Source organism: Clarias gariepinus, chromosome 8, assembly GCF_024256425.1.
Source record: "Clarias gariepinus isolate MV-2021 ecotype Netherlands chromosome 8, CGAR_prim_01v2, whole genome shotgun sequence".
Taxonomy (NCBI): domain Eukaryota; kingdom Metazoa; phylum Chordata; class Actinopteri; order Siluriformes; family Clariidae; genus Clarias; species Clarias gariepinus.
In genome coordinates, this window is record NC_071107.1 from 29,513,834 (window position 1) to 29,528,506 (window position 14,673).

Sequence of the window (14,673 nt, forward strand, 5' to 3'; positions counted from 1 at the left end):
CAGGTTGCCACTGTTGGGCCCTTGAGCAAGGTCCTTAACCCTAACTGCTCCAGGGGCGCCGTATCATGGCTGACCCTGCGCTCTGACCCCAGTTACACTGGGATATGCGAAGAAGCAATTTCCCTCAGGGATTAATAAAGTTCTAATTATTATTATATTATAATAATAATTATTATTATTATACTGTACATACCACTCACAGTTTCATTAGGAACACCTGTTTGACTGTTTCTTAATGCAAATATCTACTCAGCCGATCAAATGGCAGTAACTCATGGGCAAGACGCTGACGTTTTAAACTTCATGTGCTAATTGGGGAATAAAGGTGATTTAAGTGAGTTTGTACGTGGCATTGTTATTTGCACCAGATGATGGTTTGAGCATTTCTGAAACTGCTGGTCTATTGCGATTTTCTCACCCACCATCTCTAGAGTTTACAGAGAATGGTCTTGGAAAAAAAAGGAAAGAAAATATCCAGTAAATGACAGTTTTCTGGGCAAAATGTTGATGCAAAAGATCAGAGGAGAATGGTCGGGTTGGAGGTGATAGAACAGCAACAGTATCTTAAATAGCGCTTTTTTTACAAATAAGAAAAGCATATCTGCTCAAGACTGGAACTTGTTTGTGAGACGGGGACTTACTGTAGTTGCACTATTATTAATGCCATCATGTGATCGCCAGAAGAGAGGTTTATATTATTTGTGCCGTATGCCCTGTGTTTGTATATTGTGTGTGTATATTGAAATTCAGCACTTGTACTCTACAAGAGCCTCTTCTCCCTCTTCTAGCTAGTGACTGCACACTGTATATTAATGTATCAAGCTCAGTTTAGCACCTAATTAAAAACCTCAGTGTATTTAGGACTATGGCTATATAGCTGTTGATGTGCATATAGCTGCTGGCTCTGCCTCAGTAAAAAAAATTCAATTTAAGGTTTAAGTCTTCAATCTTTAATTTTCAGTTTCTGCCTAGAAGGCACGAATGCCATCTATTAAAAAAAAAAAAAAAAAAAAAAGCATGATCAAAAAAGCTTTGCTAAATTACTACATATTTCTTTACTATTCCAAGTTGGATTAGCACCGATTCCACTCACTAGCATACCTGACTATTTAGGACAAAAATCATTAAATTAAAATGTCTGGATACTTTAAATTTTTTTTCCTTTGTTATTATTATTATTTTGACATTACCATTAAATAAAATGCACCTTTTTTTTTCTTTTGTCATTTCAGTGCTCACTGCACTGCCAATGTTCCTCCCAGACACACTTTTTCTTTCAGTTTCATAATGACAACATAATTGTTCTCAAAAATTCTTTCTAATGCCCTATGACTTGTTTTACATGGGAAGTTGGTTTAGTGTAGGTATAACCAGAATGTTTTTTTTCTTTTCCTTTACAAAACAATAAAATATAGACGATGACTTCAGTAAAGTATTACTTTAAAGTAGTAGGATTTTATAGTGTCCCTTAAATAGGTCACATTAGATTAGACGAATAGATTTAAACCTTTTGATTTTTTCCTTTCAGACAGTTTTATTAATAGTTAACTTTCACTTATTACTGTGACATTGTTAGGATGGGAAATCTTAATCAGCATTTTGCAAAAACATATAATATTTGGGGGGGGGGGAAGCATCAGTAACTTCCAGCTAAATTCCTGTAATGTGCAAGTGGTGTTGGTGAATGAAGTTATCTGTTGATTTTCAAGAATCAGACCTTCTACTCATTGCATGTTCACAGGAACAAATGCGTGGGCTTTGAGCCACCTTGGCTAGGGCTGCCTTTTGAGAGCAGAAAACACATAAAATCGATCCTCATAGGTTTGTGAACATAAGCAAGGAAATGTTTTCCTCCCAGCTAAAAATCCAACTGAGCACTCGAAGTCTCTAAGTAGCCGTGTTGTGTCTATTAGGGCTCACATAGAAAGGAATATGTTTTTTTTTATTACTGCTGATATTCTTGCTGCCTAGTAGGCTAATCAGTGTTTACTCCTTATAATATTTACCATGAGCGTCCACTAAACAACCAAAACAGGAATAATAATTAATTTATTAGTTTTTATTTCTGCAGACAGAAATAGTGTTTCCTTCTTTTATGTCATGAGGAACTGCTGCCTTGTAAACACTCAAGCCTCATTGTGCATTTTGTTCATGTGTCTTTGTTAAAAACGTATTTGATTGCAGTAGTATGTTCTTGTATCACCTCTCCTTTAAGGGCTTTCCAGATGTTTCTTTTGATTCAGCGTTAGGCCATTGCTGGTCTTAGACAGTAAAAGAATAACCTGTAGTAACCTCATTGCATTTTCACCCACAATCCTTTTATTGTTATTCAGCTGAAAACAGCATGCCGTGGGAAATATACAGTATATGTCATGTGACATGTTTTTCATTTGCACCTTTAGATGTATACCTGGGTTATGTCTGGCCTATCTATAAAACCTTTTTAATGACAGGATATAATGGTGTATTTTATATGTCTGATTATATTAACTGTAATTCGTCCACTTTCCTTAAAACATCCTGACTAGTTTTATTATAGAATAGAGACTGTAAAAATTAATTGTTAATTAATTAATTGCTGTCAGAATTTAAATCAATTATGGTTCATTTTGAATGTAGTGTCATTCATCTGACCAACTGTAGTCCAACACCAGCTTAGCGATTCTTACTAAACAGCTTTGCTAAAAACTTATTTGAAGAGTCAAGACTCTGCGATTCTTTTCTTTAACACAGGATTGAGTTTGTCTGCTCACGATCCGCTTCCAATTCCGACATCTTAATTTTCACAGACAGCTCTGTCACAAAACTGCTAGTCAGTGTTATTCTAAAACACTTTCAGTAAACTGACTGCATGAACGTTTTATGTTCATGAGAGGTTCACGAGTTCTTCACGTGCACAACTGATGTGTGCACACGGAGGGATGGAGCTGATCACTGATGGGTCTGTATGTGTGTGTGTTCGTGCGTGTAAGAGAGAGGGAAGCGAATTAGTGCTCTGCGTGCAATTAAGAGATTTTAACAATTAAAAAAAAATCACATTTCATACAAACTTAAATAATTCTTTTGTTTGTGTAAAGCTGCCTTGCGACAATGTCAATAATTATATAGATTATTACAATGTCGTAATTATATAGCATGCTCATATTAAGAACAACCCTTTTTTTTATGCTGCATTAAATAGGATTTAGTGATTTACTTTGTAAGTATGAGCTGTACTCTACATGAGTGATGACTTGCAGTTTTTCCTGAAATCCTGGAAAATATAGATGAGAATTATTTTTATGTTCTCAGATTATGAATTAAAGTTTGTTTAAAGTGGGGATTGAACATAAAATGACACTCCGTATAATGATATTAATAGTATTTTAGTTATCTCCTCTAAAATAAAAAAAAACTGAAAAACAGGAAGAACAGCTCTTTGACAGTGAAAGGAGTGGAGTTGAAACACAAAAAAAAAGGCTGCATTTCCTTTTTCTTCTGTTATCATGAACTTTCCAGGTCTTTATTAATAGGCATCGAGGCAGTTTGGGTTATGAATAATACTAATGCACGTTATTACTAAGGCGATTGAAAGTCTGGGCTACGTGCTGCTACATGTCAGGACCCGGGTGCGTTGTTAAACTTCCTATAAGACTGCGATTCACTTTTCATTCACTGAAAGCCAGGTCATGTTTGTAAAGTTCCTGGAGTAGTGGTTAAGACTCATCAATTGTGATGAAGCGCCACTGTAATGGAGTTGTAGAAGTAGGGCAGATAAAGAGTTAAATGCCTGATTACATCAGCACTAAAGGGATACACAGAGCTGTTTTTGCCAGGCCACTGGACAATCTTAATTGTTAACTGTTCTTTTTGGGAAAGGAATCAATCATGGCCTGTTTACACTCTTTTTTTTTTTATTTTTTATTTTTTTTTAACCATATCGGCTCACTGACCGCTTTTGCTTCATTTTGCATTTTTTTTTCTGGCTCTTCACTTTCGCTGCAGAATTTGAATGGTTTGATGTTTGTGCTGCTCCTAATGAATTGATTAGTCGGCATATTCAGCGGAAGTTCTAACATCAAGTTTGAATTTAAAGTTTGAATTAATTTCAAAAGGAAAAAGTATGACTTAAAATCTGTAAACTAGTTGTAAGATAACATAACTAATGGCTCCAGAGGTTTAGAAGAACTCATCTGATCAAATAAGTGAAAGCGAATAGGATTTAATAGCGATCACTTCTCATTTAAAGAAAAAATAAAGGTTGCTTTGAAATGGCGACTGAACATTTACTTGCTGTCTTTCAGCAATTTTTCCAGCTGGTGAAGTTAAGAAAACTGGGACTGAGCGACAATGAGATTCAGAGGCTTCCTCCTGAGATAGCCAACTTCATGCAGCTTGTAGAACTCGACGTCTCGCGCAATGGTAAGTGAACCTGTTTTCTATTTTCGCCCTTGTTAGGCTGCTTAGGAATTCATGCATATTCTTCAGTTACTAAAGTATACAACCATACATATTGTATAGCAGGATTTATACTGAATATTCAAAAGCCAACTCAGGAAAACATGTCACCTGCAGGTTTTGTGGCAAAATTGATAAAGCTTGTTATGATTCCATCCATCGTGATTAGATTCCTCATCCAAGCTGAAGAGTTTCCAAAGCATGCTGCTGCCACCACCGTGCTTTAATTTAGTTTCTTTTGATGATAAGTTGCCTTGTTTTTTTGCCAAAGATCTTTTTTTTTCAAAATGTGCCAAACAACTTCTACCTTGGTTCCCCAGGCCATTACAGTTTCTCATGTGGTTTGGCAACAATTAAGTGGATTTAGAAGCTTTGTCATTTCTTTTGTGCCTTATGCCTTTAGCAGTTGAGTAAAACTCAAACAAGTCAAGAAAATCCCACGGAACCATCTAATGAAATCACTTCATTGTTGACAAGTGTATAATAGTTAAGCACTATCACACGAGAGGGAGTGCTGTTGTACTTAATGTCATAACGGCTGTAATGTGGTCGAAGGCCCGAGTACAGGAGTATTGATTTTATACAACATTAACACAAATGCCATACACATTTCTTTTCAGAACTAGAGGAATTAGCATTAAGCCGTCAACTGACATTTAGTGTAAGTAACTATACTATGTAACATGTTGCCAAAAATTTCGAAGAATAAACCATGGACGTAGTGCACAGTCCTGAGAAACTTCAATCCTTAATATCATAATCTTAAAAGCTAGCGTGCTAGGTAGGGTGTAGAATAGTGCCCTTGATTTGGAATTTAGCCAAGCTGAATTAGAAGCTAGATAATTTTGTAGCTCATGTTAGCTCCGAAGAAAACTACATTGATGGTGTAGAGGCAATTCAGAAGCAATTAGTAGGGAGACACAGTGGTTTATAAGATGACATGTATAATCAGATATGTTTTCTTGCTGAAAATGCTTCTGTAACTGGTTTTAAATGTAGGTTTTGTCAGGGAGCTGCTCTCTCGTCTTTCCAGTACCGCAGACCCCACTAACATACTTTCACCCATTGTTGGAATATGAAGTGTTATTGTTAAATGTTCCAGGGCTGTTATTCTCTATATTGGTGGTCTCCGACCATTTTTGCGCCACGGACCGTTTTTGTGTGGGACAGTTTTCCGCAGAACGGCCATCCCGCGCTTGAAGGGAAAACCTACATATGGAAGGTCAAAGCTCATTTCACCTCGCTATAAATGTTTAACAACTCTGAGTGCATAAATATACAACATGGTATAACACACAATCCATGTGAGCACTGAGCTTGTTCCCCTGTGACGAGACATTCCCATCTAGGAGTGATGGGGTACAGTGACACCTGAAGTGTTATTCCCCATGTCCACACTGCTCCGGAATTTCATTTTCGTTGCTGTCACTGCAGACAATCCCACCTCACAAAAGAAAGGTTGTTGGGAATGGAGGCACGGTTTTTAGTGCTTACATGCAATTCCACGTTAATTTTAATCCGGAACGTCGGCAGAGTTGAGGTTGCTTCAAACATACTTTTATGGGTGCACTCATTATACATAGCGGGCTTGGAGCATGTGAATCACCTGTTGCAATGTGCAGACAGAAGTGAATGGGAGACGATCTAATAATTTTTTGAAATAAAACGCTCTACAGACGCCGATAGTCAGTAAGTCAGTCAGTCAGTCACTTACTCATCTTCTATACCGCTTTATCCTGTATTCAGGGTCGCGAGGACCTGGACACACACACACACTTACACACTACGGGCAATTTTGGAACCCCAATTCGCCTAACCTGCATATCTTTTGACATGCAAAATTCACATAGAGACGGGAATCGAACCCGGACCCTGGAGTTGCAAGGCGACAGTGCTAACCACTGGCCCGGTGGTTAGAGACCACTGCTTTATCTCACCACTCATCCAATCAGATTACTTTTGGTTGCATAATAAATGTATATTATTTCTTGAAACACCAACTTAATGGCACAAAATGGAAAGGTATCTAGGCATTTGGTTACATAAATATTTACCCCAATTGATGTGAAACTTCCATGTTGAAGAAATGGGAAGAGGATAGCATGGCCACGAGTCTACCCGGAGGAGACGTTCAGTCAGAAGTTGCTGGCCCAGGAAGAAGAGGTTAAGTCAATGAAGTAACAGAGGGCCAAGCATAACTCATGACTCATTTCCTCAATTAAGTTCATTTCCCTTTCAGGTTGCTATCCTTTAAAATGTGGAGAAGGTCAAGGATATGATGCTTGCGCAAGAAATTATGAACAGAACTTGGGTTTGTCTGTGTTGTAGGAGATTAAATAGTTTTAAGAAGTTTGAAGATGAGCTTTTAGAGGATTACTGTGGTGCATTGTACAGTATATAAAAGGGACGGTATAACAAAGCGACAGTATAAACCTATTGTTTATTTAATTTTTTTTGTTTAAATCTTATAAACCAAATACCAACTCATAGTAATAACACATTCATTTAGTCCTCCTTGTTATTTTGATCGGGGCTTTTTTGTTTTCCTTTATTCGAGGCGTCATTAAAAAATAGTGGCGTCATCTAAATAGCATCAATTGGGTTCCCACACACATCCTTGTACACACCCTGTGTATTTTAGGATCGCCTCTGTGTTTTGTTCTTTTTATTTTAAACCATCTGAAATCAGCAATGGCACTGACATCACTGAGGATATTTCTTAGCTGGGAACATGGCATGGATAATAATTACCTCTGTTCTGCTTACTATTTTCAAGTTTCATGCAGCAATTTTACAGCCTGGACTCCCTATTTGGCAAGGCCCTGCCGTAATTTGCGGCGGCTCGAACGGACTTAAATGGCCGCTTCCTTTGAGTCTGTTTCGTGTTTTGTGTCTCATGTCGATTTGCGCCGAGGCTGACTTGAAGCGCTTGGAGTTGTTAAACATTTATAGCGAGGTGAATTGAGCTTTGAGCTTCTTCTGAATGAGTGTACACTCCCTACTAGGGGTAGATGCTTCGCATCGTTGATTAGATTAAAATATTTATAGTAAGTTATGATGTAATTGGGTGCCTTTATTATGACTCTAACTTCTTTTTTTCCCCCGCAGACATTATCGAGATTCCTGAAAGCATTTCCTACTGCAAAACCCTTCAAGTAGCAGATTTTAGTGGAAACCCTTTGACAAGGTAACTGAAAGACCAAACAAATATTTAACACGTTATCTTTTATATCTCTCACTACAGTTGACAAATGATTGGTTAGAATATTTCTTTCTGACGTGCATAAATATTATCATTCTATTCTTCAGTTGTGCCTGATGGAATAACAGCTTTTTTTTTTATTATGTAAATTATGTTTGATTTTATTTTCTCCATTTTATTCAATCTGGGTGTTCATTTAGCCTTTTCATCAGTTGAACTATAGGTTGTGATTTAAGGTGATTACACATCTTTTTCTGGATTGCATGATTAGCGTGAATGTCCTCACACTGATTGTGCTGTTTACGATGCATAAGTGTACTACTTTTGGTCTTAATTGAGCACCAATGGACCTGTGACTCAGCTGTGATTACTGTGATACTGTAAATAGTAATAATTTTTTTGAGTTTTAGAAGTTTTGCTTGTGAGCTTAACCATAGGGTTAGCTGTTATTGTCATATAAATGGTGATTTACTCAAAAGAGGCCCAGAATATTCTGTAATAACTCTCACTATGATGAAGCAATCTAAACAAAAAAAAAAAAGTGTGCTAGATACCTTGACGTATGTGTAATCGATTGTGATGCTGGAAGTGATCTTTTGGAAACATTTCATCAGGTGGTCCATGTTAAACGGCACAAGGGTGAAGCTCCATAGCACATTGTACTGTTTCACTCGGATTGCCTCGTCCTCACTCACTCATCGTCTATACCGCTTTATCCTGTATTCAAGGTTGCAGGGGGACCTGGAGCCTATTCCAGGAGACTTGGGGCATGAAGCAGGGTACAACCTGGACAGGGTGCCAATCCATCACAGGGCACTTGCTTCATCCTAGCGAGACTTATAACAGAATGTTTGGGGCCTATGAAATGAAATAACACATATGGAATTAGGTAATTATGTAACTACAACAACAGTCAGGTGTTATTTTAAGACACGTCAGCATTTCTGGAACTGTTCTTGTAAGAGGAGTCTGGCTCTCATGAAGACCATTCAAGGAAAGCAAGACTAAAACTTACCTTTGCTGCAGAGTAGAAGTTAACGTAGAGTTACTAGCCTCAGAAATCATCAATTAACCAACAGCATTTCAGATTAGAGTCGTTATAAAGACTTTACACAGCATAATTAGCAGATACATCTTAATATCAACTGTTTAAAGGAGATTATTGCATATTTTGGATGCCGTCAGCATAAAATAAAAATCAGGGGCGTTAGAAAGTGTGTCCAAACGTTTGACTGGTGGTGTATATAAAATGGAAAGAATTTTTTTTTTTTTCTTTTCAATGTTTATACCTGCACTAATCACAGTTTATGTCCAAATTCAGCTGATTACATTTAGTTCCCTACATCTAAGTCCCTTTAATCCATCTTGTATTGTCCTATAGATTTTACCATCTACGTTTTATGACAGCCAATGGAATCCTTCTCTTTCTCTCTCTTTATTTCTCCCTTTTTCCCTCAGATTGCCGGAGAGCTTCGCTGAATTGCGGAACCTGACATACCTTTCCATCAATGACATTTCTTTACAAGCGCTTCCTGATAACATTGGAAAGTAAGTACACATTTCCCTTTCGCCCGGAAACACAGAAAGAAAGAAAAAAAACATACGCGTGTACACATGCACGTTCACACACACACACACACACACACACACACACACACACACACACACACACACACACAATAATTTCTGTAAAGCAGTACATTTTAGTAAATGGTCTGATTTTAATACAATAGCTTATTTACGAGTCATGTTGTTTAGCTTAATGTTAATATTTCGGCTGAAACAGCCATGAGACCTGACATTGTGGCCACAGGTTTTTACTTTTTACCTTTCATAGTTTCCTTTGCAACGTTCATTAAAAGTTTGCCGTAACCCTGTTTTTTTTAATTTTTTTACATTTTCTGAGCTCCATGCAAACTTTCCTGCAACAATAGCTCGTATTTTACCTGACAGTCTTACTACACACATTACATTTGCACCCCCCCCACCTATTTTTTTTGTTTCACACAACACTAACAATTGACATTAGACAGTTGGAGGTTTTTTTTTCTCTTCATGTCTAAGCTGTCAGATTAACACCCAGTTAGAAGCCCTTACTCTCAGCCTGCCGCTGTCCGTGCTGTCATGCTGACATAAACCTTCAGATCAGTTCAGCTCGCTTCAAACGCATCGTTTGTGTTTTGATTTTCTTTGTTTAATGTTTCTGCAGTAAATGTGTCAATCATCTGGCAGCTTTGTGATATTTTGTATCTCGGGTCTGTTTCCCTCTGTCTCTCTCCATCTCTCCCATCGTGCCAGGGCTCTCTTCATTTCCTGTGTAATTTCCGTTCTGTGTAATGCCCTATCTTGCATGCAATCAAATGGGAGCTTCTCACAATCGGATTGGTTTATTTTCAAAGACCTGCATTCCTCTAGACTTACTGTACAGGAATCAAATTAGCGTTGTTATATATACTTTTTAAAAATAATTTCACTTCAGCGTATATTTTTAAAAGTTTTTCAGCATTATTCCTTATGAAGCTACCGTGTTCTTTCTCTCTATCTAAAGTGTCATGGTTTCTGCTTATGTGTGTGTGTGTGCGTGTGTGTCAGTAGCTTTTTACAAATGAGGCACTTAAGAGACGAGTCCAGAGGCCCATTTTTTCGCCGGAAGCAGCATACCCACATTTATTTGCATGAAACTGCACAAAAACCTTTTTCCCGCCCCACCCTTCACGGACCAGGACTTGCGTTATTATAGTTATTCTGTTTATAAGAAATGTGTTAGACCCCTTGTTAGGACCTTTGTTTAGAATAAAAGAAACGTTGAGCTTTTTACCATGATTGAAAGACTATAGAAATGGGTAAAAAAAATGTATTCATTCATTCAGTCAAATTTACTTCTACATTAGAGATCATTATGTACTGAGTGGCGCAACAGAAAGACATTTTTGTAGCGTTACATTATCAAACATTGTACGCTCTAAAAGCCTCCGATCTGTCTTTTTCTCCAAACCTTGAGTGAATTAGTCTCAAACCCACTCATTACACACACACTTACACCAGTCTCAAAACACTGCGAGCACTAATTAGTTGAAAATTGCATGTGTTAGAAGCCCCGCGTACCCGCGTTACAAGACGCACGCTCGTGTGCTCGCGGCCTCTCAACCCACACAATCGCTGTCAAGTTTTGTTTTGAGACTATAGAGGCATTAGAGGAGGTAAAATGTTGCCTGGAGTGAATAATTTACTAAGTTTGTTTAGAAATTATAATTATGGCGGATGACGGAGATCCTTGCTGCCCAGTAAAATGTTAAACTCTTGTATTTGTATTGTTTAAAGGCTGTGCTTGGTTTAAGGAAAGGGATACATTTAATCAATCATTTAAATTTTTAAAAGGTTTAAAATTTTAACAAAATCGGGAAAAAATTTAATATTGAATTGCGATATTTATAAAATTGCATTACTTATACATTTGCTCCATCGTTAAACCTAACTCTCTTAGTTTCGGTACAGCCCTGCCTTAACAAAACAAAAATCGCAATTTTGATTAAGCAAAATTCTGTGCAATTAAATGTTTTTCTATATTTGATTTGAGATACTTATATGCAATATATAAATATGCAAAAAAATATAATTTTTAAAAAAATATATATATATACATATATTTGTGGTTTGTGCATTTTTTTATTTTTTACTTTTTCTTTTTTTTTTTTTTGTAATCAGAAAAGTGTTAAAGGTACCAGCAAACACTTAATTAGCGTCTACAGCAAAATGGTTCCAGATGTGAAGTGAAGCATGACATCCCGACAATACTATCAGCTTAAAAAGTTACACAAAAGAACCAGTATGAAGGATAGACCTGAAATTTAATGATCATTATCATCAAAGTGACTGCATGATTTTAATAATGGACAAGCAAGCCAGCACTTCAAAGCATTATTCCCGTTTTACCTCAGGAATGTTGTGACTTTGCATATGATCAAAAAAAAACCTTTTAAATGTTCACCTGTGCTTAGTGGGAGTCAAAACCTTCCCAACATTTTTACCAAAGAATGCTTTACTTCAGCATGGTTCTGAAGTTTATCTTGTATTTATAAATCATATTTAAGTCATAAATATATATTTTGTTGCATTTTAAAAACAGCGCATGTGGTGCATGCAGCTAGCATACCGTCTATACACTTCATTTAAAATAACATTTTTGTTTTTTGCGATGTAAAAAATAAAATGCAACTTATGTCGGATATATTTTCATGCTTTAGTGTCATACAGCTGCCAAAAATATTTACATAAAAATAGTCTCATCATTCTGTGTGGCTGCTTATCTTCAGCTGGAACTTGGACTGTGGTCAAGATAGATAAATCGCCAGCCAAAGATTAGAAAAAAAAAATAGCTTTCAATACAACAACCCAAAACGCACATCCAAGTCAACAAAGGCCGAGCATCAGATTTGCATTTTGGTATGGCATTTTTAGAGCCCTTTAAATCTAAAGCCAGTTGAAACTTGCGAAAACTTGCAAGGGCTGTGTCCATAGCTGCTTTCGCAATTTGATCAATGTCGAGACTTTTTTGCCAAATAAAATTGGGAAATCAAGATGTATTACATTGGTAGAATCTTTTCCCAAAGATTGTGTTCTGTATTACCAGCCAAAGTATTAGTTAGGGGGGTGTGTAAACTTATGCAGACAGGTTGTGGGAAGTTGTTTCTATCTGAGACATTTCTGACATTTCAAAACTACATTTTGGTAATTTGAATTCTGGAATATGCTCCCTAGCAAATTTAAGTTATTTTTTTCCCCTGATTAGTGCCAACTTGCAAGTTCTTATGGCCACACAGCTGTTTAGTCCCAATCATGTGGAAATGCTCTTAATTTCAGACACACAGCTGTGATTTCCTCTGTAAATCTTATACCACTAAGTATAGTTTATAATACTAAGCTTTTAGGAAAGATCTCCATTCATGCACAGTCTTTGTATGTTTTAATAATGTGTTGGACAGTTAGAAACCCAATTCCAATAATTAAAAATCTCCTTAATTTTTTTTCTGTATTTAATACAGGCCAATAATTTTAATATGAATAAAAGCCCCCTTCTTTTTTTTTTTCGTCAGAGCAGCAGAGTTGTAAGCATGTTGCAATGACATACAACATCGGCGCAACATTGTTTTTTAAAAATTAGACTCCATGATAAATTAACATTGAGAACACTGAACGAATGACCCAAACCCAATTAGCAAATTGTGGCCTCTATTTGGATTATTTATGGCAGTTAATACAATGACTGGATATAAAAGGTCCGAGCACATCCATGGTATGTTAAGCTTCAAACAGGATTTAAAACACTGATCTGGGACTGGGATTGACACAACAGCCTCCAGCACACAGCACATTTATCTCACGTCACACACTTTATGGTTTTGTAATGTTACCTCTCTGTTTAATTTTCCTTTCGGGAAAATCGTGGCTCTAAAACTATTGCACTGTAATATGTTCCTTGCACACCATCCTTACACACTGCCTTACACAGAAAAGATCTGAGACGTTAAAAGTTTTTTGTCTTTTTCCTTTTTTTAATTTTTAAACGCTTTCAGTAAATTACTGTTCTCAATTATTTATTGTGGCGCGTGTTGTACACATTTATTATTGTGCTGCTTGAACTTCTGAGAATGAAAGGGTGCGAAATTAACATCAGCAAAAATGTTTGACAAAAATTCCTTCTGGAGTTAGTTTTTTTATAAGAATTTGGGAAAGGTAAAGGTAAAATATTTTCATATCAGGAATACCATATTGCTGATGAATGGAAACATTTCCCCCTAATTGTTTTACCTTGAAAGGCGTAGATATCAATATCAAATAATTGTAGTATTGTAGTTGGTCCCATGCCATCGTAATTTTCTCATTTTCTAAAAATGCTCTGATTTCAGGCATGTGATGTTATGTAATGTTACCATGCTTACATTACATAACATGTAACATGCTTCTGCTCTGTTCAACTAAATATAATGATGAATAGATGACAGCAGAATTTATGGATTTGACAATTAACTCTTGAGGGCAGGTCTGGCGTTTTGGCTTGGAATTGTTTACAACCCGCTTGGGAAAGTGCTTCTCTCAATTCTTGTTGAAATTTTTTTTATAGCTCATAATCTCAAAACAGGTGCAGTAAATAAGTGATGATCCAGACAGACCAACGGACAGACAGACAGAGCTGTCACTTAGGTTTCATCATACAGAGAGTGTGACTGTTTCTCAAGCTAAACATAAACAACAATGTCAAAGTTCTCAGGCAAGATGAGATCTCTTATCTACAGTATACAGAGCTTGTTCTAAATGAAACGATTCACTTACAACTATGATCAGATATATCAAGGATTTATTAAACTCACATTATGTTTAACAGGAAATGGAAAGCATGGAACATTTTTTGACACCTCGCACTACTCAGTTGAGTTCCTACTCCTGTCCAGCTAAGCACTGCAGCGTTCACACTAAATAATGCAAGTGCACACGCTATGAAATAAGTCCCATGTAGACGGTTCTGTCTGTTGTTAAATTTCAATGTTTAGACAGTTTTTCTCCCGCTCTCAGCCCTCAATCTGTCAGTTCAGCACGCAGCCTATACCGCCCACCCTTGAAATACAAGGCGCTGCCTGTTTCCTGCCAACATTTTTCTTTTTCTTGTTTTTTGTTGCTGGTCATGGAAGGATGAAAAAGAAACACAACGCAGGCATGTATGTTGTTTCCGCACAACTTGACTAACCTGGCTTTCGCACCTGGCTTTCTCTGGTTCATGGGAACTGCTCACACTGGCATAAAAATCGAATAGGTCAAAAATGCAACGATTAAACCGAATGCTCACGGGGAGATCTGTGAGAAAGGTTGCTGCTCCATTCGCACTGCGTGTCAAACAAGGACCCACCAATCTAACAGATGATCAGCGACCTAATCGTCCACCATCGAGAGCAAAACTGACATACACATTTATTCTTATTAGAAGTGTATTTTATTTCTTTTACATTTCACTGAAGTATTATGATGACCTGGGTTTTTTT

General features: G+C 37.0%; 1 protein-coding gene across 1 annotated transcript in view; it reads left to right on the forward strand.

Annotated features, from left to right (window-relative positions):
- Positions 1-14,673, forward strand: part of lrrc1 (leucine rich repeat containing 1) — a 50,603-nt gene that overhangs the window by 16,059 nt on the left and 19,871 nt on the right. Inside the window, exons 2-4 of the mRNA XM_053503051.1 lie at positions 4,284-4,401; positions 7,546-7,624; positions 9,098-9,187. Coding sequence (XP_053359026.1) covers positions 4,284-4,401; positions 7,546-7,624; positions 9,098-9,187 — 287 coding nt within the window. The remainder of the gene's footprint in view (positions 1-4,283; positions 4,402-7,545; positions 7,625-9,097; positions 9,188-14,673) is intronic.